The sequence below is a fragment of the Aythya marila genome, assembly GCF_965140915.1.
Source record: "Aythya marila genome assembly, chromosome: 9".
NCBI classification, from domain to species: domain Eukaryota; kingdom Metazoa; phylum Chordata; class Aves; order Anseriformes; family Anatidae; genus Aythya; species Aythya marila.
Window position 1 is genome coordinate 24,526,307 of NC_139050.1, and position 20,180 is coordinate 24,546,486.

A 20,180-nucleotide genomic window follows, 5' to 3' on the forward strand; every position below is an offset into this window, starting at 1 on the left:
GCTCGCTTCCCGCCCGCTCTCCCCGCCGCGATGTCCCGCCGCCTGCAGGAGCCCGACAGGTGAGCGGGGACGGGACCCCCCCGGAGCCCCCCACCCCCCGGCATCACCCTCCACCCTCCCCCGAGCCCCCCGCACCCCGAGACCCTTCCTAACCCTCCCCTATTCCCCCAGCATCCCCCCCCTCCTCTTAGCCTGGTCCCCATCTGCATCCCCCAGCCCCCCCCAGCATCCTCCTTCACCCCCCTACAGCCCCCCACCACCATCCCCTCCCCATTGCCCCCCCCTCCCCACTACCCCCTCCATTGCCTCCACCTCCCCATCGCCCCTTCTCCATTGTCCCCCCCATCCCATTATCCCCCCTTGTCCCCAAACGCCCCCCCCCCCCCATTGCCTGGATCCCAGCAAAGGGACCCCATCCCATGCACGGCCCAGCCCCTGGGCACCCATCCTACACCCCCAGGACATCTGTGGGGCCGTGGGCTGCAGGATCCTGGCCTGGCACCTGCAGCGGGGGCTCCCCGTGCCCCCCACTCGAGGCCAGGGCCTGGCCGTGCAGCCGCCCGCCATCCCCAGCCCCGCTCGCCATCGTCCCCTAAAGCGAACAAAAGTGCTCGGCGAGCCCACCGCGCTCCGTGTCCCTGCACCCAGTTGCACCCATCCCAAAACGGGTGGCAGCTGGGGCGGTCTGGAGGCGAGCGTGTTTATCTCCCGCCTGCAAGGCTGCGGGCAGCAGCGTGGTTCAACTGTTTTGGTTTTGGTTCAGCAGGGGCCGAACAACAGAGGCGCGCGGCTCCGGCGCGGCAGGAGATAAGGCTGGGCACGCATTGCTTCCCGCGAGCAATTAGCTGGTTGTGGGCAATAATTTGTCAGCCCGAGTAGGCCTGGTTCTCTTCCTCGCCGCGTGTTTTTTAGCTGAGGAGGAGCAAAGCGCAGGGCTGGAAGCCATCTATAGGCAAACTGCGTTTACACACAGCCACTGGCTCGGGCGCGCGCTGAGCTCCATCCAGGCTTTTTCCCAGCGCTTCAGTCTATTTTTTTCAAGGCAGTTCGGGTACGATTCCCACTCCTGCCCGCACTGAGACTCTCACCCAGATCCCTCTCCGTGTCTAACTCCATTTTCCCTGGCCTTGATGGAGAAATCTTCCCGCTTCGGGCTGCGTGGGAGTGTCCCTGTCCCGCTGCCCGGACCTCTCCTCGTTGCTTCCTTGCTGCTCAGACCCGGATTTAAGGGTTGTTTTCCTGCTGCTGCCGTTGCCTGCACAATGCCGCACTTTGGGCGGGCTGCTGGGGAAGCAGGGATGCTGGATGGGGTTGGCTTCTGATTCCAAAGCGAAGCAGAGCTGGGTGTCACCTGCTGCTTTGTGGTAACTGCACCCGGAGCGGTTCCCTTCCTAATCGGATGCTTTTGTGGAGTGCTCCAGCGGGGACGGCGCTTGAGAGCTTTGTGGAGCTCCCTGGAAAGGTTTCCAGATCTGATGAAGATCCATGAAAGATAAAACCAGCAAATCTCCCCTTTCCAAGAGAGAAAGGATGACAAAGTTGGGTCTGGATTTGCTGTGGGTCACCAACAGGTGATCAGATTGGAGTAATTTGCCACTTAGGGGTCATCAAGCCTGTCTGAGCTCCATGTGTTGCTGAAGAAGATAAATAATGTCAGCGTCCTGCTGCTCCACCCAGCCTGAAGACTGAACAAAGGTCTCAGAAACATCGGGGGCTGTGGACAGGCTCCTGCTCTCTTCTCTTATTTCCCTTTGTTGTCTCAGCAGCCTTTGCTGTGCTGTACTCACCCTGATGCTTCCCTGCACTAGGAGCGCTGATAACCTTCCTGCCTGCTTGTCAGAGCAGATATTTGTGTCCTGGAGAGCCTGGCTTTGCAAAAGAGGCTGGGAACCAAGGGCTTGCCCTCGTGGGAGCCCCTGGGGTAAACCAGGCGTCCCCAGCATCCCTGCAGCAAGGGCAAGAGCCAGGGTCTGGGGTTGCATTGAGAAAATTAATTTTTTAAACACCATCCTCCCATCGTTACTGCTTAATTTGCCTTAAAACCTGCTCGGTTTCCTCAAATTCCCTGGCCTGTGTGGAAAGGTTGCAGAAGATTGTCAGGTCTTCTCATGCATTTCCCGTTTTGTCTTCCAGCGGAATCGAATCCCTCTCTGCAGACGAGCAAGGTACAGTAACTTTGTCAAGTGCGTGGCTTCAGTGGGTTTCTTGTTAGAAATTCCCATCCTTCGGAAAGAAAATCACAATTTGATAACTACTGGCTATAGAAAAATAAATGTGTAATGCTTTAGTTTCATGGGTTTCACTTTTGAGATTTTATGCTTGTTTATAAAATTCATGTTATTTTGTTATTTATTCTTTTCCTTTTATCTGCGTAGTGCAAAAATGCCAGGAGAAGAGCTAGTCTTGCACTGAAAATTCAGTAGATGGCTGCCGAATCTCCGTGCATCCAAGCCGGAGCACTCGGTGAGCACCATGGGCAGAGCTGGACCTGCCAGAGACCTCGTGCAAAATAAAAATCAGTGCATGATCATGAGGAGAGAGCTTTTATTCTGCTAAACGGTTCTGTGAGATCTCTAACACCCCCGCTCGGAGCACGGAGGCGTGCGTGTCGCGGCGGTCTGGCTGGGACATCTGCTGTGGGGTGGAGGCCGTGGGACATCGGTCCTCGCCGCGTCTCTGTGGGTTCCTCTTTGGCTGCTGATGACAGCCTGGTGTTGGGCACATTTTTTTGTGTCTGCTGGGAGTCGGCAGCTGTGGGCTGGCGCTTTGCTCTGCCTGCTACGGTGGGAGGGGGGGTCCGTGGCCGTCCTTGCAGCCCCTCTGCCCTGCAGCACACCGTGTGCTGCTCCCTCCGTGCCCCGGTGCACCTCTGGGTGCCCCTGCAGGGCGATGCAGACGCCGATTAAACTCAAAGCAAGAAAACCTGCTCGGGGTTTTATCAGCACAGGAAGCGGTGGCCCCGTCGCTTTCCTGGGCTGAGGATGTGTGAAGCGCGTGACGCTGACAGCCCCAGAGACTTTGATTCTAGGTGTTCAGCAGTTCCTTTTTTCATGCAAAACATGCGCGTAAAACCCAAAAATCCTCTTCCAGACTTGGAGGCCTCCTGCGAGGAAGGAGCGGGCTGTGCCGCCGGCTGTGCCGAGGGCAGTGCCGAGGAGCTCCCGGCAGGTGAGCAGAGCTGGGACCAGGAGCCAGTCCAGCTTTGTGGGGCTGGAAACCGGGTCATTTCTTTTCCAATATTGATTTCTCTCCAACTCACGTTTGTACGAGGGGTTTATGAGAGCCGTGTGTGGCACAGCCCCAGCCCGAGGCACTCCCTGGTGGCACGCGCCCGTCCCTGCCGATGCTTCACTCACCTCCCGTGCGTGCCGTGGGAAACCGTGATTCAGCTGGGGAAGTGGGATGTGCCGGGGCAAAGGGAGGGCCCAGAACAGCCCCAGTTTGTTTAGGACATTATAGATCAAAATTAAGCAACGAACATCATGTGTACCCTTCAGGAGAAGCCTCTATGACCTCTGAAGTCTCCTCTCCACAACTCTCCTCTGACTTGAGTCTATGCCTAAGCATAGCTCAGTATTTTCTTACCCTGTGGTGTTACCCAACTTGCCCACCAAACAAATGTTTTTAAACTTCTCAATGTATCCCTTACCTGCCTGTGGCATAGCTTTATTTACTCCTTCCTGTCACTAACGGGGTGTGATTTTGTTCAGGTGAGAGCAGTTCCGAAAGCAGCTCCAGCAGCAGCTCAGAAGATGACTCAGGTGAGCGTTGTGTTCCAGTTTATTTAATTTCCCTCTTTGGAAAACGTAACTTCAGTTAAACAGTGCTGCTTTTTTTGTGGGAAGAGTCTCGAAGTTATTGTACAGCGCTGGTAATTCAATGATTGAATGCTGAAAAGCAGAATGATATTTCTGCAAGCACATTATTTCCTAGTCACTCACTTCTGAGCCCTGCAATAACAGAGGAGCGGCAGCTCGTGGGGCACTGGCCTCGCTCACACAATGCCTGCAGATGTTTGTACGCCGCAGTAGCCGTCCAAAGACCGAGAGGCTATAAATCTGCATAAAAATTGGCAGCACAAGTGGCAAAACAGGATGGACAGGAAAAGAATTAAAGGAAGTGTTTGCTGTTGATGAAAAGCGTGTGGGTTTCCACTTGCACGGGTTACACCACGAACAGTTTATTCTCTTTTCATGCAAGACTGAGAGTCTTTACTGAAGAATTAGAAAGCTTTTTGTTGTTGTTTTTTTTTTCCATCAGATACTGAGGAGTCTGATACAAGACGGTCAGGTGAGTGTGCTGCTTTGTTCCTTTCCTGTGTCTGCCTTTGGAGGCATTAGGAAGCCGACGTGGCTTTTTTCTGGGATGCACGAGGGCAGGCAGACAGCAACCGAGCGCTGGCACAACCGCTGCCAGCCAGGGCCTTTCTTTTGGCACAGACACTTGCTGGAGGGCTGAGTGCTTGCGTGGTGTGTGTGAACATGGCAGCGCTGCTAACTATTGAGCGGCACTGCCGGAGCTCAGCCAGCCTTCCTCTCCTGCCCGGGGCTCGGAGCGATGCCAGCGGCCGCTCCGTGCCCAAAATAGCGCTCCAGGACGGGGTCCAGCTCGCTGTCATGGCCTGGGTGTTTCTGTGATGGCTTCCAGGCAGCTCAGCACGGTGTCGGATAATAATAGATTTTCTTCCTCTGCCACATATGCCTACCTGGGAGGTGTTGACACGACGGGATGACGGGGAGGGCCTGCCCGCAGGCTGGCGTTGCTGGGCTGGCAGCACGGCGGTTGCATTTCGTCACACCTTGTGGCGTGAGCTCTGCCAGTCACGTTTGCACAATTTGACCCCTCCGGGCCACAAAATTTTGCCTCATGTGTCAGCTCCGCTTGCTTGCTTTTGTGTTGGAGTTTGGTGAGGCGGATTCAGGCATTTCAAAACCCATTTAGGGCCAAGTGTGCTGCTCTAGCGTGGCTCCCTTCTCGCTGGGGAACGTGGTGCCTGGCTTCCCTGCAGGTGGTTGGCGTTTGTACTTGGCAGGATGAGTGGTCCTGGGGAGAAGTTTCCCCCTCACCATGAACATTTCCAGGCCTTTGGGCAGGCTTTGAGCTTTTGACAAATCTTCTATCCTGGTGCCCAGCCTCATTCCCAAGCTGTGTGCAGGCACAGTAGGCCTATGAATATTTTCCTTTGTGTTTTTCCTTAAAGTAAGCAGATGAAATTGTTGGGTTGTTCCTGCTGAGTATGTGAGCAGAGACCTGCCTGGAGGCTGATGGATGTATTTTTTAGGCTAGGCATCACTGCGGCCCCCACTGACAGGGGTGCAAATACTAGAAATCCCAGGAAGCTGGGGTGGGCAGAAGCAGGAACAGAGAGGTCTGTCCCCACTGTCCTTTTGTTATGTAAAAGCCACAGATGGCCCTTCCCAGGGAGCTCTTTCACTACGTGTATTAATATGTGCCTTTAAAACTTCTTTATGTAGATGAAGAACAAGAAAAGAAAGAATCACAGCCAGACCGCAATGAATCTGGTGGTAAGAGAGCTCTGGAGTTCTTCCCCCCTCCCTCCCTTTTTTATTTCTGAGCATTTAATTACTTTGATTTTAATGAGCTGATTTGCCTGTTTTCTCCCTAGGAGTGAACTGTCTGCCCCACTGTGAGCACTGCAGAAATGAAAATGTATGTTTAGAAAAAGAAAAATGTCTATTTTTCATGAGATAGAATTACAATTTGCAGGTTTTCTCTCGAGCTTTTAAAATATGTATTTTTATTTTATCTATTTATATAGGCCCAGAGGGAGCAGGTGACCCCTAGGAGACTTGCTGGAGGACAATATTTGTATGTTTTGTTTTTAATATAGTGGGTATACATTTATGTTGTTCCCATCAAGATACTTTTTCAGATTAAGCAGGGAAAAAAATTCCTACACAAATGCATTTGTAGCTATAATGAAAGATGCCCCCAAGTCCCTGAAAACAAACACCTTGCACCAGCTGCCGGTGCTGCCGGTAGATCCTTGTCCAAGACAGCCCTCAGGGCGGCTTCTCATGTGTTTTGTTTCGTTGCAATAGTTAATTAATAATTATGAATTATTACAATACAAAGAATTCATTATTTATTTAATAATAATAATTAGCACCTGCTCTGCAGCAGGCACCAGGCTAACTCGGCGGGTCTGTCCCGGCAGGCTGAAGCTGGACGCGGACGGCACGTACCAGTGCAGCGTCACGGGCCTGATTTTTGAGGTGACCGAGGCCGTCACCATCAGCTACTCCCTGCTGTCCTGGAGCAAGTACGCCGGGCTGGTGAAGCCGCCATGGGTGGTGGGCGGCCCCCTCTTCGATGTGCATTGCAAGGCGGCCTCTGCCCTCACCTCCATCGCCTTCCCCCACTCCCTCTGCCTCGGCGGTGAGTACCGGCCTCGAGTGCGGGCAACGGGGCCAGGCCGGGCCGTGGGTGCCGACACCGACTCTCTGTGTCCCCACAGATGGTGACTCCCATCCAGCCTTCAAGGTGCTGCACATCAAGGATGCGGGTGCAGCCATCGAGCCGTCCATGGACTACTCGGCCTCGCACGTGCGGTGGCTGGTCAGCTCGCTGTCGCCCGTCGGGCCTCTCATCCACAGCGAGGAGCCCCTGCTCTACCACGGCGCCGTCGTCCTGTACAAGGCCGTCGACGGCGACCCCTCCTTGCTGTTCCGGGTCTACGTGGCCACGAACAACGAATCCTTTATCAAGGTGGGGTTCGCCACCTCGGTGCTTTGGCCAAGAGGCAGCCTTCTCTCCCTGCAGTCTGTGCACGCGAAGCTCTGGTGGCATTTCCACATGGAAAAAGGCCCTGGCATGTTAGGGTTTGATACGTGAGCAGTTGTATTGGCCCACCTGCTCGTTCACATGCTGCCGTGAAAAGTACAAAAAATGACAACACATCAAAAACGTGTTTGCCACCAAATTGGCAGGGCTCAGATCTGCACCACTTGTCCCCTCTCACCAATCCCCCCTTGGCCAGCAGGAGAGGGGGGTAGCAGCTAACAATGCTTGCTTTCATTTGGCTTGCAAAGCCCTTTGAATTTCGCTGATGTAGCACAATTCATTTTTTATTTTTATTTATTTATTTTGAGGAATGGAGCCATCTGCCCTCACAAGCATTGCATTTGGTACACAGCATCTAGTAGAGTTTGCTGTGTGGCACAGGCTGTGGCTGTTTTGCTAGAGTTGTGCTAAAAAAACACAGAGCCCCAAGTAGTGTGGATTGTAAATGTGACTCCTTTCACCGAGGGGTGTAACACGCTGTCTTTTTAAAATTTCAGGATATAGCAAAAGCAGTGAAACATTCAAAAAAGAAGTTCATTAAAATCGACAAGCCCCCTGTGTGCCAAAAATTACTACAGAAAGGAAAGAGATACAGATTACTCTGCGAACCAGAAGCTGAAGTAACTCCAGAGGTAAGTTCCTCATGTAACTGTCATGTTGTGCATCGCAGCTTGATTTGAAACATGATAGAAAATAACTTTTCCTTCCCACTCCTGCTGAGTGTGGGGCTTGCTCTGGCTTTAAGAGCAGTTTCCATTTTCCATTTGCAATTGCTACAGAAAGCATTTGCCTCTTAAAGACCTAAATCTTTGGGATTAAATCCTCACATTGCTGAAGTTGATGGCAAAACTCTGGGCAGTCTGGAGTTTGGATCAGATATGTGCCACCGGCCAAATGTCTTCTGTTTAATTTAATGTTTGGATAAATGTTTATTTTGAACATAACATTTTACAGGAAATTGAATTTGTTGATGGATCTCTTTTGAAACTAAAAAGTTACATTGAAGTCTATTTGGAGAAACATGAAGACTTCACCTTGTCTTTGATTGAACTGGAGTCTGAAGCAGTTGTATGGAAAGCAAAGCTAAGAGAAAGTAGGTATTTTGTGTTCTGAGTAGCAGTTTGTTCCCGCTGAAAGAAAGCATGGTTTGGGATGCAATTCAGCCTGTAGATTAAATTCTTTAAATAACTTCAATTACTGCTGTTAAAATTGCAAGGTTTGGAACTGGAAGTGATAAGAAGAGAAGAGATCCAAGAGGTTGCATACCGAATTTTGGAGTAACTTGCACAAGCCCCTGCGCAGCACAGACGTCAAGACGACGGACAAAGTAGTGTCTTTGAAGCCTGTGCTGGAGCAGGTGCCTTCAGCTTGCAGGCAAAGGTGTCAGTGTTGTGGGGTGGGACAGGAGGGTGCTCTGCTGTATGTACCAGGAGCAATATACATTATATAAGTGGCGTGGGAAAATGGGAGAAATAATCTCGTTCTTTTAAATCTTAGCTCAGCAACACGAATCCACTTAATAGTTTGTTTTCATGTGTGACAATGGTTGGACTTAGGGCACAGCAATAGAAATTCCCACCTGACCTATTGTTTTCTTTGAAAACTGTTTTCCAGGTGACTGGATACATTATGATCAGAACAAAAATGAGCTAAAAAGAAATGCAGGCAGTAAGTCCATTTGAAGATATTTCCGAGTTGCTTGTTTTCTATGTGCCTCAGTTGCTGTTATTGCTCAAGTGATGTGTGTGTGAAAAGAATGAAATAACATCGATTCTTCCTTGCTTCTTAGGCATCAAAAGACGGAAATCAACCAACAGCTTTTCCGAAGAAGAGACACACTGTGGCAAAAAGCAAAGGTCTAACAGTACTACAGGCAAGCATTTCTATATCATTTAAAATACTGAGTTTGGGTTGCGTGTTGTTTTTTTTATTTTTATTTTTTATTTTTAATCCTATGATTTGAAGTGAAGCCGAGTTTTTTGTACACTTCCACAAACTTGACCGTGAAATATAGGAGGAGAAATTGCTGCTTTTGTAGCTACAGAATTTGTGTGCCTCACTTATATACCTCTGTACACTGCCATTCATTCAACAGGTAAATGTGGAGAAACAGCTAGGAAACTTGACTTATAGGGGTCAGCTAAAATGGTGTTGTCTTCTTAGACTGGGAAATAAGGGATGCTTTTAAAAGGGGTTTCCACTACATGTCTCAGATTTTGTACTCAGAATATGTCCTTAGCCATAAAAGGCTGAAAAAATCAGCTCCCATTTCCTGTTGGCATATAATGCCTTGATGTTCAGAAATGTTTGGTGTCTGGGAGCTCCCAGAGAGAAACTACTAATTTACTAATAGTTATTTTGAAAAAAGAAAACACGGTCATTTTCTGAATCAAATAATATAGCTGGCATCAGGCTTCACATGTCAGCAAAAATAATCATGCATGTAGGTATTTATTTATGGGTGCATGTAGCCACCAGAGGGAGAGCTTTCATCATTCAAAACTTCATTTTTAAATGGTGATAAAGAAAAGGAAAATGGCTTAGTCCATATAACCATGTAGGCTGAGACCTCTTAGCTACTGTAATTAAAAGAAAAACAAACCTCAACCTCCTGGAACACTGTTTGGTTTTGAGGAAAAGCAGTCATCTGAATTAGTCAGGTGATGGCGAATGCTTAATATGTTAATGCTAAGCCTTGCTGTTAGACATCACAAAATCTCTGGGTGCTTGGTAACATAACGTGACATACCGAAGGAAGTTTGTGTTCGTACAGCTCTATGAGAGGAATAGCTGCTTATAAGTGGAGGGGAAATAAAAAGCCTTTAGGGCATACAGCACAAAATCAGAACTTAGCATCTTTATGAATCAGGCTTCTTAATTCTTCAGGTGATTTTCTACAGTGCTTGACTTGATGATCTTAGAGGGCTGGATTTTCTTCCCAACCGAAGTGGTTCTAGGTGAATCTATAATCCAGTTTTGTCTGCGTGACTAATAAGGTCCCCTTCGTTATATGTCCCCTGGCCCTGCACAAAGCCAACAGTGTCATTTAGTTAGAAAGCTGATCAGAAGAGTAATAATAGATCTGATTTTTGTTCTGTGTGTTTCCAGATGGAATTAAAACAATGAACTTACTAACCGATCAACAGCTGATGGCGATCGCAAAGCTGTTTGGTGCAGAGTGGAAAGAAGTTGCTATTGAATGCCTCCAGATGGAAATGAAAGACATTCAGCAGATTCAGGCGAAGGAACAGGAAGTCAATATACAAAAATTTCTGCTGTTAAGCAAGTGGAGAGAAAGGGAGCAAAGCAACGGAACCGCACAAAATTTGTACAGCAGACTCAGCGAAAAAGTATCATATGATATAGTACAACTACTAGAAGGTATCCACTTCTCGTATTTGTGTAATTATATCACCGTGTCTCAGATGTATTTTAAGAGTTCACATACTAAATACCTAGTACACATTTTATTGTGTGGGTCAAAATTGTCTCCCTTCTAACATTATTAATGATTTACTTTCTTGTGGAATTTGTACATTTCCCTTCAGAAACTGATATAAAATGAGTAACCTTTTTGGATTGACTGTTCAGAATACTTGACCGTGACCAGACTAATTGGCATTACATACCTAGGCAAGTTGTTGGTTTGTATCAGGAAGCCCAAAGAAGTCCAAAAAATAATGGTTTTGGAACAAGCAAAAATTTATTCTTGCTTTGCTATCCATAAAAGCAACCTGGCTCCAACAGGAAGACAACTGCTGCTGTTTCCTCACTCATCTGGTCCTTGCAAACATGTATATTGCCATACCTTGCACTGTTGTACCTTTTTATACACATATTCTTCAACGTATATACTATTTGATCTCTAGAAGTTATTAAAATGCTAACGTGCTTGTGTGTGTTCGTTTCCCCAGGCTTTATGGCTCAGTGATGAGTTCAAGAAGAAGCTGACAAAAAGCTCGGGAACTTTCCCCATCCAAATGGTTAAACTTTTCAAGCTGTTTCCCTGGCATTTCATTGTGATTCAGTAATGAAGATGGAAGTCATAATCAGTCAGTGGAAAGTTTAGACAGAGTCTATGAAAGAAATGTGAATGAAATTTTGCACTGATGTAAGTGCAAGAAGTGTTTTCAGGAGTAATTACTCATGTGGGTTTTTCAGGAGTAATTACTCATGCGCTTGGATGCCGGTCATCGCCGCCGTCGAATCAGGATGGAAGTGCCAGGCTTCACGTGCCCCAGATTTGCAACAGAATTTTGTCTTGTTTGAGCCAGTCCTAAAAGACAATGAACACTAGGAGAAATCGGTTTACCTTTATTGGGTATATGACTATTATCTTGAAACATTTTATTTACATCAGGGAAAGACAGGGAGAAAAGTTGTGCAGCAACTTTCATCCCCCTAAAAAATAATGGAACTGTCAAAATCATGAGGTAAGTCACATTTCGTACAGATGCCTACGATCAGGGAAGAATACTCTTAAATTTGCAGATAAGGTTGTTTGCATAATTGCTGTGTATATGTAGCCACTGTATATATTCGTGCGTGCTCAGCCTTTGTTGGGCTGTGGTTCTGTTTTCTAAAAAAGAAAAACTGAAGACCAACTTCAGAGTAGCACCACTACTAACCGCAGGCAGCTTTGAATTTTCTGTGGGATTTTCTTGTTCACTCTTGTCTTGTATAGTCTGTCTCAATTTTTATATTTTTATGTTGAATGTTTTTTTGTATTATGAACTTTTTATACTTTTTTTTTACATGAGCGATTTTAACTTGAACAGAATGAGGTGCTTAAGCTGAAATAGAAAAAAAAAAAGAATTAAAAAAAAACCACCTCATATTTTGAGTTTTAGAAAACTCAGCTTGGAAAACTCAAATTTTCCAAGAAGAGTGTTACTCTGTGGCAATACCTGTAGTACTGTAAGTAGTACAGTAGTAAGAGATCTGAAAATAATGTCATTTGCAGAAGAGAGCAGCTACTTGATTGTCTTATTTTTAAAGACACGCAATTCTATGGATCATCTTCCCCTGTGTATGTTTATGAAAGAAAAAGCATACTTTTAAAAATCAGGATTAAAAAGGAAACATTCACACTGCATGCGTTTCATGTTTTTATTTGAACTGTTTGATGAAATACGACTCTTTTAGAGGTTACCTGCTGGTTGCCTACCATGGGCAATCTCTTCCACCCTTAGTGCTGCTTTGCCAGACGCTGTCAGGTCAGGGCGTGTTCCTGTTTTGGGGTGAGCAGTAGGGTTTGAGGCAGCGGTGTTGGAGGAAGGGTTGCACGTCCCTCACATCTGCCAGCCCTCGTGAGCCATCACACAGCAGTAGCATTCTCTCTCCATCCCTCTCCAGGAGGGGTTTCTCCACGGAGAGTCCCGAGGGGTTTCCACTGGCCAAGGGAGAGGCTGTGGCAGTGCCCCAAGCCTCGGGGGCTCTTCTGATGTTTAGGGAAAGCCAGGCCAGGTGTGTTGTACACCTCCCCGTGTGGATGCAGAGTTGCCCTTGGCTCTTCCTCTGCCAGGCAAACAGGAATTGCTGCTGGGGACATGTGGTGCCTTGGTGGACACTTCTCATCTTCCACCATCAGGCAGCTGGGTGTCTTCAAGGACAGTCTCCTGCTGGCTGCAGTTCCACACACCGTAGCTGCCAGTTTTCACTTCTTTAGCAGAAAAAACTGCTTATTTCTTTATGGTTTTGTGATGGGAGACCCCTTGTCAGTAAGTGGAGCAGTGATGAGCTTGGAAGAGGGAACGGAAGCGTTTTTGTCCCAGTGTCCATCTCTGGGTTTTCAATTTAAGCCTCAGGTTTTGTTTCAAAATGACAAGAGGGTTTTATTTTTTTGCTATGTGGTGATTAAACACATGCTGTTCCACATGTGCAATGTTTAGCCACTAATAATAAAAATACAGATGTCATTATCTGTTTTTTCCCCACTAATGAATAAAGCAATTTATCCCAGAAAAGGGAGCATTAAGGGGATAATTTCCCCGAATGTCAATACTAGTTTCACTGCCAGCTAATGGTTCTATTGAGTGCAGATGCTAAATTACAGCACAAAATGCTTTTGTTGGGAAATATTAGTGAGTTTAGAAAGGTAAGGCATACCCACGCTGTATATTTTGTGTGAACGTGCAGGCCCCTCATAGCGGTGAACTCTCAGGCAGGCTGCGCTGAGATCATAGCCATTTGCATGTGCTTGGTGCTGATTCGTTGCAAGTTTAGCTAAATTCTTGAAAATGAATCTTTCTGAACATGCAAAATCAAGGGGTTTGCAAAAACCGAGCAAGACTTTGCCTGTAATGGGGAAGGAGAAAGGGGAAGGCTGCTTCTGTGTGCCCCAGCTGCTGCAAGAGCTGCCAGGGCATGCAGAGGGGATGAGATGTGGGCTTTAGAAAGAAAAGGTAAGTTGTTGTGACTCTTCTTTGGCAAGAAGCTTCGTTGTCTACAAAACCAACTTCAGCTTGTAATTTTGATGTGGCTCAAGGGGAAAAAAGGAAAAGTTCCAAACGGGCTCTTCTTTTAAAGCTAGCTGATTTTGCTTCCAAACTATAAGATTTTGTTCTCCCAATCTATATGTTACACAGCACCTGGGAACTTTAAGGTACCCGATACAAACAATGCTGTGTTAGGACTCCCTAGTCAAAAGTAGAAACAGGTAAAACACAGCTGGGAGTAGGATGCTTGCTTGTAGGAACAGGGGCAGTGCAGCAGATGGTCCAAAGATACATTCACGTCTTCAACACCGTGGTTCTTTGAATCAAAATCAAGAAACTTTTGGAAAAAAAAAACAAACACATGTACTTCTGTGCTCTTCAGCTCTGGCTTTGTGTGCCCGCCGTTCCTGCAGGAAGGAGGGATGGAAGCAACACAACCAACACGGCCCTCTGGTGTGAGGGCCTTGCCTTACATCTCCATTATGGGCATGTTGTAGGGATAAAGACCACGGTTCTAGTTCAGCTATCAAACTGGGGGATGTTATAGGATGGCATTGCGAGGGCTGGTGTGGTACACAGGTGACACTAACGCTGGTGGGACAAAAAGCAGCAGAGACATCCCTGGGATCAGCTTGGACAAGCTGAGAAGAGCAGGCCTCCTCCCACTCCTCTTTTTAGGCCAGCTTTAGCACTGGAGGGGAGAATTTGGACAATAATCACCCAGTCATCCTTTCTGCCCTTAAGAGCTCTGCCCCAAATTCTCGCTCCATTGAATTGAACAGTGCAGCTATTGTTTTCCCTGGGGCCGGGCTTTCACCGAGGAAACTGCAAGGGACTGGAAATGGCTGTGAACAAGAATGGCTCAGTCCCAGAGACAATCCACAGGAAACGCAGCTGGTGGAAGGAACAAGAGGAAATTGGACTCTTGAATTTGCCCCCAGGGCTCAGTGGTATCGTGGTACACAGCTTAGATGGGGGCAGTAGCCAAGCACCTTAGGAGGCTGATCAATATGATTGATTTGTGTCATAGCTCAAGGAAGTAAAGGTCACCATGGTATTTTATGCAAACTGTAATTTTATTAGGCAATAAATAGAATAAATAAGGAACTTCATAATAAATAAATCAGCAATATTATAAATACGTTTAGAAATATCATAAATACGTTTAGGAATATAAATACATTTCAATTTCTGAAACTTGAATAAATAAAACATTTAAGGTTACAGCTGAGTGTTCGGTGATCTGAGAACATTACTGTACGATATAGCTTATTGTCTAGAAGTGTAGAAATTTAACAAGATAGCTTAAAAAGGCACTTGGCAATAGCTCCTTATAAGAAACTCTGTAAAATGGGACGTGCTCGCTTCCTACGAAGCCAGCCACGTCGCAGGACGCCCACCCCGCCGTGTTTTCTTGCTGCAGTGCTTCGAGGCGCTGCCCGGGGGCTCACAGGGCGCTCAGGTAGTTCATCATCCTGTCGATGGTGACGGCGCGGATGCGGAAGGCGTGCAGGACACCGCAGAGCCTCATGCGGTCCTTGAAGGAGGTCAGCGCCGCGCTGGGCGGCGGCTGCAGCGCGCCCGGGCTGCCCGGCTGCATGGCCTGCATTAAGGATTAAGGATTAATTCTATTTCCTCCAGACCAAGGTGTCCATCGGGGCACCAAGGCTCTTCCCACCAGCCATAACAAGCGCTCTGCAGTCAGCCCTGCAGTGGTGACATCTCCAAGCTCTTTGGAGAGGCACAGGCAATGATTTTTTTCCTTTTTATCAGCTTTTGTTGAGCCAGCAAACCCAACAAGCCCTTTATATCTGCCTCCTTTACCTTCCAGAAAAAAAAACACTAGCAATTTTCTAAATTGTCAGAAATGTTCATTCACTCTATGACTAACTGCAGGGCAGAACACTCTGGGTTAAAGCGCTGGTTTAAGGCAGAAATAATAGAAAGGAACGAGGCAGAAACGCTTACTTTCATCATCTCGTCAATGGACGTCAGCACTTTCTGATCACTGAGCTCTGCCCTGTAGGTTTTCAGATCTTCATAGATCCCCTGCAGGCATTTATGCTGCAAAAGTCAGAATTGTTAAGAAACGCTGGAATTTGTTGCTAAAAGCTTTAAATGCAAACCAAGCAAAATAAGTGGTTCTTTGGAGAAACCTCCAATTTACCTTATCAAAAGTAGGACTTTCCAACACTGGACAGTTTCCAGTCTGCAAATGAAGGAAGAAATGATAACGTGCATTAAAATGTGGAAATGTGAGTTATATGGCAGTTCCGTGACACTGGGATGCTGAATCCTGAGCATTTGTTTTTACCCTTGGGTCCTCGGACGTGCAAGCTTTTAGCGTGTTGATTCGATCCTTAGTGATGTCTTCGAGATCAACCTCTTCCAGGGTACATTCAAATCCCAGCGTCCCACGTTCCTGCGTTAAAAAGAGAAATCAGAGGGTCACTGATTCAGCCCCAGAAGGTGGCAAATGGAGCAAGTGTCTGAAATTGGGGAAAACGTGGCGGCTGTGCCAAACAGGAACACGCTCAGGTTTTGGTCTATGTGTTGTTGCTGGATGAGTGTCTCCATACCTTTAGCAACACAAATTGTTCTCTCAGCCATTGAATCTACAGAGAACTTTGTGTCACTGTAATTTCAGATGTAAAATTATCTCCTGGGAAGTCAAAATTAGCAAATGCCATCTGCAGGGACACTTAGTGCTCACCGACACACCACAAGCATTGGAACCATGCACCTATTTGGTGGCTTTCTTTTGTGCTTCTCTGAGGTGAAGCTTGCAAAAGTAGCAGGGAATTTTAGCCAAAAAAAAAAGAAAAAAAAATCCCCTTGGTGCTTCTGCCAGGGGCTTTGGTGCAGGAAGGTGCTGGGGCAGCAAGGTGACAGCATGCAAATGCAACGCCAATGGGAGCAGGATCCCCAGAGCCAGCTGTGTAGCAGCATGAGAGAAAAAGCGTGTTCCAAAGTGGGAGCAGTGCAATTGGCTGCCACTGAGCTGAGAAAAGTGGAGCTGAGAAAGGCACCTGCACAAACCCAGGTGCTAAAGTTGGAGCAGTTAGAGAGGTTGGCAGGGAGCTGAGAAAGAGCATCCTCCCGGCTGGGAACCACCACTGAGCATCCCAGTACCACCACTGAGCATCCCTCCATCCCAGTACCACCACTGAGCATCCCAGTACCACCACTGAGCATCCCTCCATCCCAGTACCACCACCGAGCATCCCCTGAGTGCCCGTGTCCCACCACCGAGCATCCCTCCACCCCTGGTCCCACCACCTAGCACCCGTCCATCCCAAGTACCACCCAACCGCCCCATCCCGGGCACCACCCGGTTCCCTGCCCGTCTCCCACCTTGAGGCTGAGCAGCGAGGCTCTGGCAGCCTCCAGCAGCGCCCGGGAGCGGCGGAGCTCCGGGACCAGGCTGCGAACGGGAGGCGGCAGCGCCGGGACGGGCAGGGGCAGCGCCAGGCAGAGCGCGGCCAGCAGCGCCCAGCGCCCCGAGCCCCTGCCGGTGCCGGTACCGATCCCGGTGCCCCCGGCGATGCTGGTCGCGCTGCCCCTGCCCCTGGAGGTGCTTCGCTTCTCCATGGCTGTGCCCCGGGCTCTCCGGCTGCTCTGCGGGGCCGCTCCGCTTTTATAGGGGCGGCGGAGCAGGACTTCCCCGGGGCGCTGTTCCTTTCCAGGAGGGGAGCCGAAAGCCGCGGGGCCGCCCGGGAATCCCGCAGGGCACCCAGAGAGCCCCCGTGGGCGGCCGGGGGTGTGCGGGGAGCCGGGGATGTGCGGGGGACCCGGGGGTATGAGGGGGACCCGGGGGTGCCCGGGGGTAGCAGCGCGCCCGCTGCATCTCTGCGCCGGCAGCAGGTGGGGTGAGGTGTGCAGGAGCCCCCAAAAGCCACGCTCAGAGGGGCAGCAGCTCCGGTGTCACCGCTTTAAAGTGAATTTCTGAGGCTGGCGTGTGGATTGGCAATGATTTCTGCACAGTCCTTCGCTGCCCAGAGGGGTTGCGGGGTCACTTTCTTGGAGATATGCAGACCCTGCATGGGTGTCCTGTGTAAGGTGCCCCAGGTGACCCTGCTGGGCAACGGGTTGGAGCAGATCATCTCTGGAAGTCCCTTCCAGCCTCAGCCATTCTGGGATTTGGGGATTTGTTCCTGGCAGCACGCTCCTGCTGTGCACATTCCTGCAGAGCACCCAAAGTGCAGGCGCTGAGCTCCCCACTGTCCCACGCCGGTCTTTTTCTCCCTTCCCACAACACAAAAAGTGAGGTGTGTGAAGGGGGCAGCGAGAAGGGAGCCCTCACTGCTTCTGCTAGGGCATCACAGCTGCCGAGCCGCTGCTGTTCTGCTTCTTTCCACCAGCCCACCCCGGGTTGCTAACTGAAATTTACATTAAAAAAAATGTTTTTCAGGAAAACCAGATTTAATTCAAGTATTCATTCATATGACACGTAGATAAGCATTTCAATTTTTTATTATTAACATTTATTATTTTATTATTAACATTTATTATTAGCAGCTCTAACGATGACATGGCTTTGATGAAGATTTATGCAAACCTGCCTGGAACTTGCTTTTCACTGACCTGCTTGGCACAACCACCAGATGTTTTAAGGTAAGTGCGTGCTGTGCATGGCCACACGGCTGCAGAAAACTTCTCTTTCCACCAGGACTGCCATGAAGTCCACGGGAGTTTTGCTGTTAGCTTAGAAAGGAGCAGGATGAATCAAGAATTTTTTAATGAATTCTCAGATTCTCTTTATTTTAATTGACATCTTATTTCCCCTAAGAAGGCTGTGGTGTGTCTAGAGCCCCAGCCTGCTAGCATAGCAGTGCCGTATGATTTTCCAGTTTTACTGTGTGTTTTCCATTTCTGGGCTAGTCATTAAGCTGTGGGCTGTGGTTTTAATCTTGTGTAGGAGACTTGTTTTTCTCACCACGAAGTGAAACAGACTTTGGGAATAGGCAGGCACGTTCTTGAAAAGGCACCAGTTTGGCTTTCCAGGTTTCCTTGCCCAGCACTCTGCCGCAGCCTTGCCTTCAGCAGACGGGGAAGTTTCTCCCGAGGTGCTGGCACAGGGCTTGGCCAACACCTTCTTGTTGGTGGCTGCATTTAACCTTGCAGTGCTCCACAGCACGGGGAAATTGGTGAGAGGAGTGATGCTGAGCTCAAAGACAGGCAGGGGGCTCTGCATGCAACCACTGAATGGTATCGAGCGTGCCACGACTGCCTCAAGGTGTCTCATCCCACTGCGGGGTGAGCAGCGCCTGGTTTTGCTGCACCAGCACAGGAAGCCCGCCTCTTTGGTGTGCTTCAACAGTTGATGATAAATTGGGAAATATCTTAATCACAGGGATGCCGTAGCATTGCTCAGAGATTTATTTTTCCCTTGGTAGAATAAGGACTAACTGCAGGTGTTGCTGCATGGGATGTTTTACAGCTGTTTCTCGAGTATGGGTAAGGAACCTTTCCCAAACGATGTGGTTGTCAGCTCTCGTTTATTTTCCTATGAGAACAATAAATTCAAGTGAAGTTTTTCACCTGAAACTGAAGCTCTCCCCACGTGGGTGTGACACCTGTACACCTGCTGCAGGTCAGAAGCGTTAAATCCAGAGCAGCTCCAGCACGGGGGATGATGCTGTGCCGACCCAAAACTCTCTGGAGCAGCAATCCCACAGGTATTGCTGTGGGACCCAGGGACAACGATGCAGCAGCGCTCCTTCTGATGGTTGGGGTCAGCCGTGGGTTGTGTCTGGCCAGTTTCTGCTCCTTTTGCCTGATTCGTGCCATTTTTGTGCTCCCTGCCCAGCATCAGCTGACTGTATGCAGAGTGCTCTTGTGCAAGGAACCAGTATCCCAAAAAGAAAAGCAAGTTTGTAGCCTCATAGCCTCACAGAATATCCCGAGTTGGAAGGGAGCCACGAGGACCATTGAGTCCAACCTCTAAGTTATTTTAAAACTGAAAAATCAATGAATCCATGTATTGCATATTTTGTCTTGCTCACAGATATCCATTTTGTCAGGTGAAAGAAGTGTTATAAAGGTGGAGCAACTCTTTTGTTATTAAAGCAACAAATACAGGGATGCATCACGTATGCACTTAGCAATACAGTGCAATGATTGTGTGCCAAAAAACCTGTTAAAATATCTATGATTTTACATGAGAAACTGTAATTTCCCTGCCTTCATTTCAATCATAAATTGCTCATGCTGAAATTAACTTCCAGAGAAAAACAGGAGCCTTTCAGGATGCTCCTGTAGTCAGAACTGGGCCACATGGTGTTCTTCACCACGCTGCATGCAATCAAAACAATACTTTACCATCCTATTTGAAAAAGAAAGGAAAAATAATAATGATAAAGAAACCCAATTAGAAAAAACCAAAACCCCGAGAATCTTTGCTCAGTTTAGTTTTGAGGACTGCCTATGCGAGTGATGAGAAATAGGATCTTCTCCAGCCGCACTGTTCTAAAAAACTAGGAAGTTCCTGTAAATGTGCGATGACATAAGTGGTTGTGATACTAACCTTCTGTGTCAGTCCTGGCTTGCTCTCTCTCCCCTTACAACCAGGACTCTCCTCTTTGCCTCCCCGTTGCTCTCCAAGTGCTAACTAAACAAAAATCACCTTTTTTCCACAGCTCTGGGCAGAAGGCGAGTCCCGGCTGTTGGTTGATCTTCCATTTTACTGCCTAATTCCCACCTGTTCCTAGAGACCTCATAGGCTTCGAAGTGTTTTGGCACCTGGGGCAAGATTTTGAGCTGCCCCAGCAGGGCTTTCCAGATGTCTTCTTCTGTCTTATGTGAATTTTCTTCATTAGAAGGCCAAATCCTGAGCCCTTCGTGAAGGTCGTGTTGCACGTGGACTTGTACCTTGTCTTCAGCTGGAAGAGATGGGTTGTTTGTAGGAAAGTCCTAGTTCCCGTAATTATAATTAAATAT

General features: G+C 48.2%; 2 protein-coding genes and 1 long non-coding RNA gene across 5 annotated transcripts; 2 read left to right on the forward strand and 1 right to left on the reverse strand.

The window, feature by feature from the left end:
- On the forward strand, positions 1-4,294 carry LOC309881189. Of its 3 annotated transcripts, none has more exons than XR_014318095.1 (6): positions 1-59; positions 2,134-2,165; positions 2,376-2,463; positions 3,091-3,168; positions 3,711-3,761; positions 4,261-4,294. It is a non-coding gene; the product is annotated as an uncharacterized lncRNA (long non-coding RNA). The 3 variants fall into 3 exon arrangements; XR_014318097.1 differs by lacking the exon at positions 1-59 and adding an exon at positions 441-1,695; XR_014318096.1 differs by lacking the exon at positions 2,376-2,463 and having other exon boundaries at positions 12-59.
- Positions 4,295-5,348: 1,054 nt separating this feature from the next.
- Positions 5,349-11,897, forward strand: LOC309881229 (uncharacterized protein). The gene is made up of 11 exons (XM_082766940.1): positions 5,349-5,525; positions 5,627-5,670; positions 5,780-5,829; positions 6,179-6,399; positions 6,479-6,729; positions 7,302-7,436; positions 7,759-7,897; positions 8,419-8,472; positions 8,594-8,677; positions 9,913-10,185; positions 10,719-11,897. The coding sequence occupies exons 5-11, from the start codon at positions 6,547-6,549 to the stop codon at positions 10,733-10,735; spliced, it is 885 nt and encodes a 294-aa protein (XP_082623066.1). The 5' UTR covers positions 5,349-5,525; positions 5,627-5,670; positions 5,780-5,829; positions 6,179-6,399; positions 6,479-6,546; the 3' UTR covers positions 10,736-11,897.
- A 2,791-nt stretch (positions 11,898-14,688) lies between these two features.
- IL12A (interleukin 12A) lies at positions 14,689-16,832 on the reverse strand (the record flags this gene model as incomplete). Its single annotated transcript, XM_082767244.1, has 5 exons — positions 14,689-14,844; positions 15,210-15,305; positions 15,409-15,450; positions 15,556-15,663; positions 16,596-16,832. 5 exons carry the CDS (start codon positions 16,830-16,832, stop codon positions 14,689-14,691), a joined length of 639 nt encoding a protein of 212 aa, XP_082623370.1.
- Between the last annotated feature and the right edge of the window lie 3,348 nt (positions 16,833-20,180).

What these genes read in the sequence shown, in the direction of transcription:
- LOC309881229 (XM_082766940.1), top strand. Translation starts at nt 6,547, where the DNA reads ATGGACTACTCGGCCTCGCACGTGCGGTGGCTGGTCAGCTCGCTGTCG. An exon ending in ACAACGAATCCTTTATCAAG is followed by an intron (nt 6,730 to 7,301) that starts GTGGGGTTCGCC and finishes TTAAAATTTCAG; the next exon opens with GATATAGCAAAAGCAGTGAA. An exon ending in GAAAGCAAAGCTAAGAGAAA is followed by an intron (nt 7,898 to 8,418) that starts GTAGGTATTTTG and finishes ACTGTTTTCCAG; the next exon opens with GTGACTGGATACATTATGAT.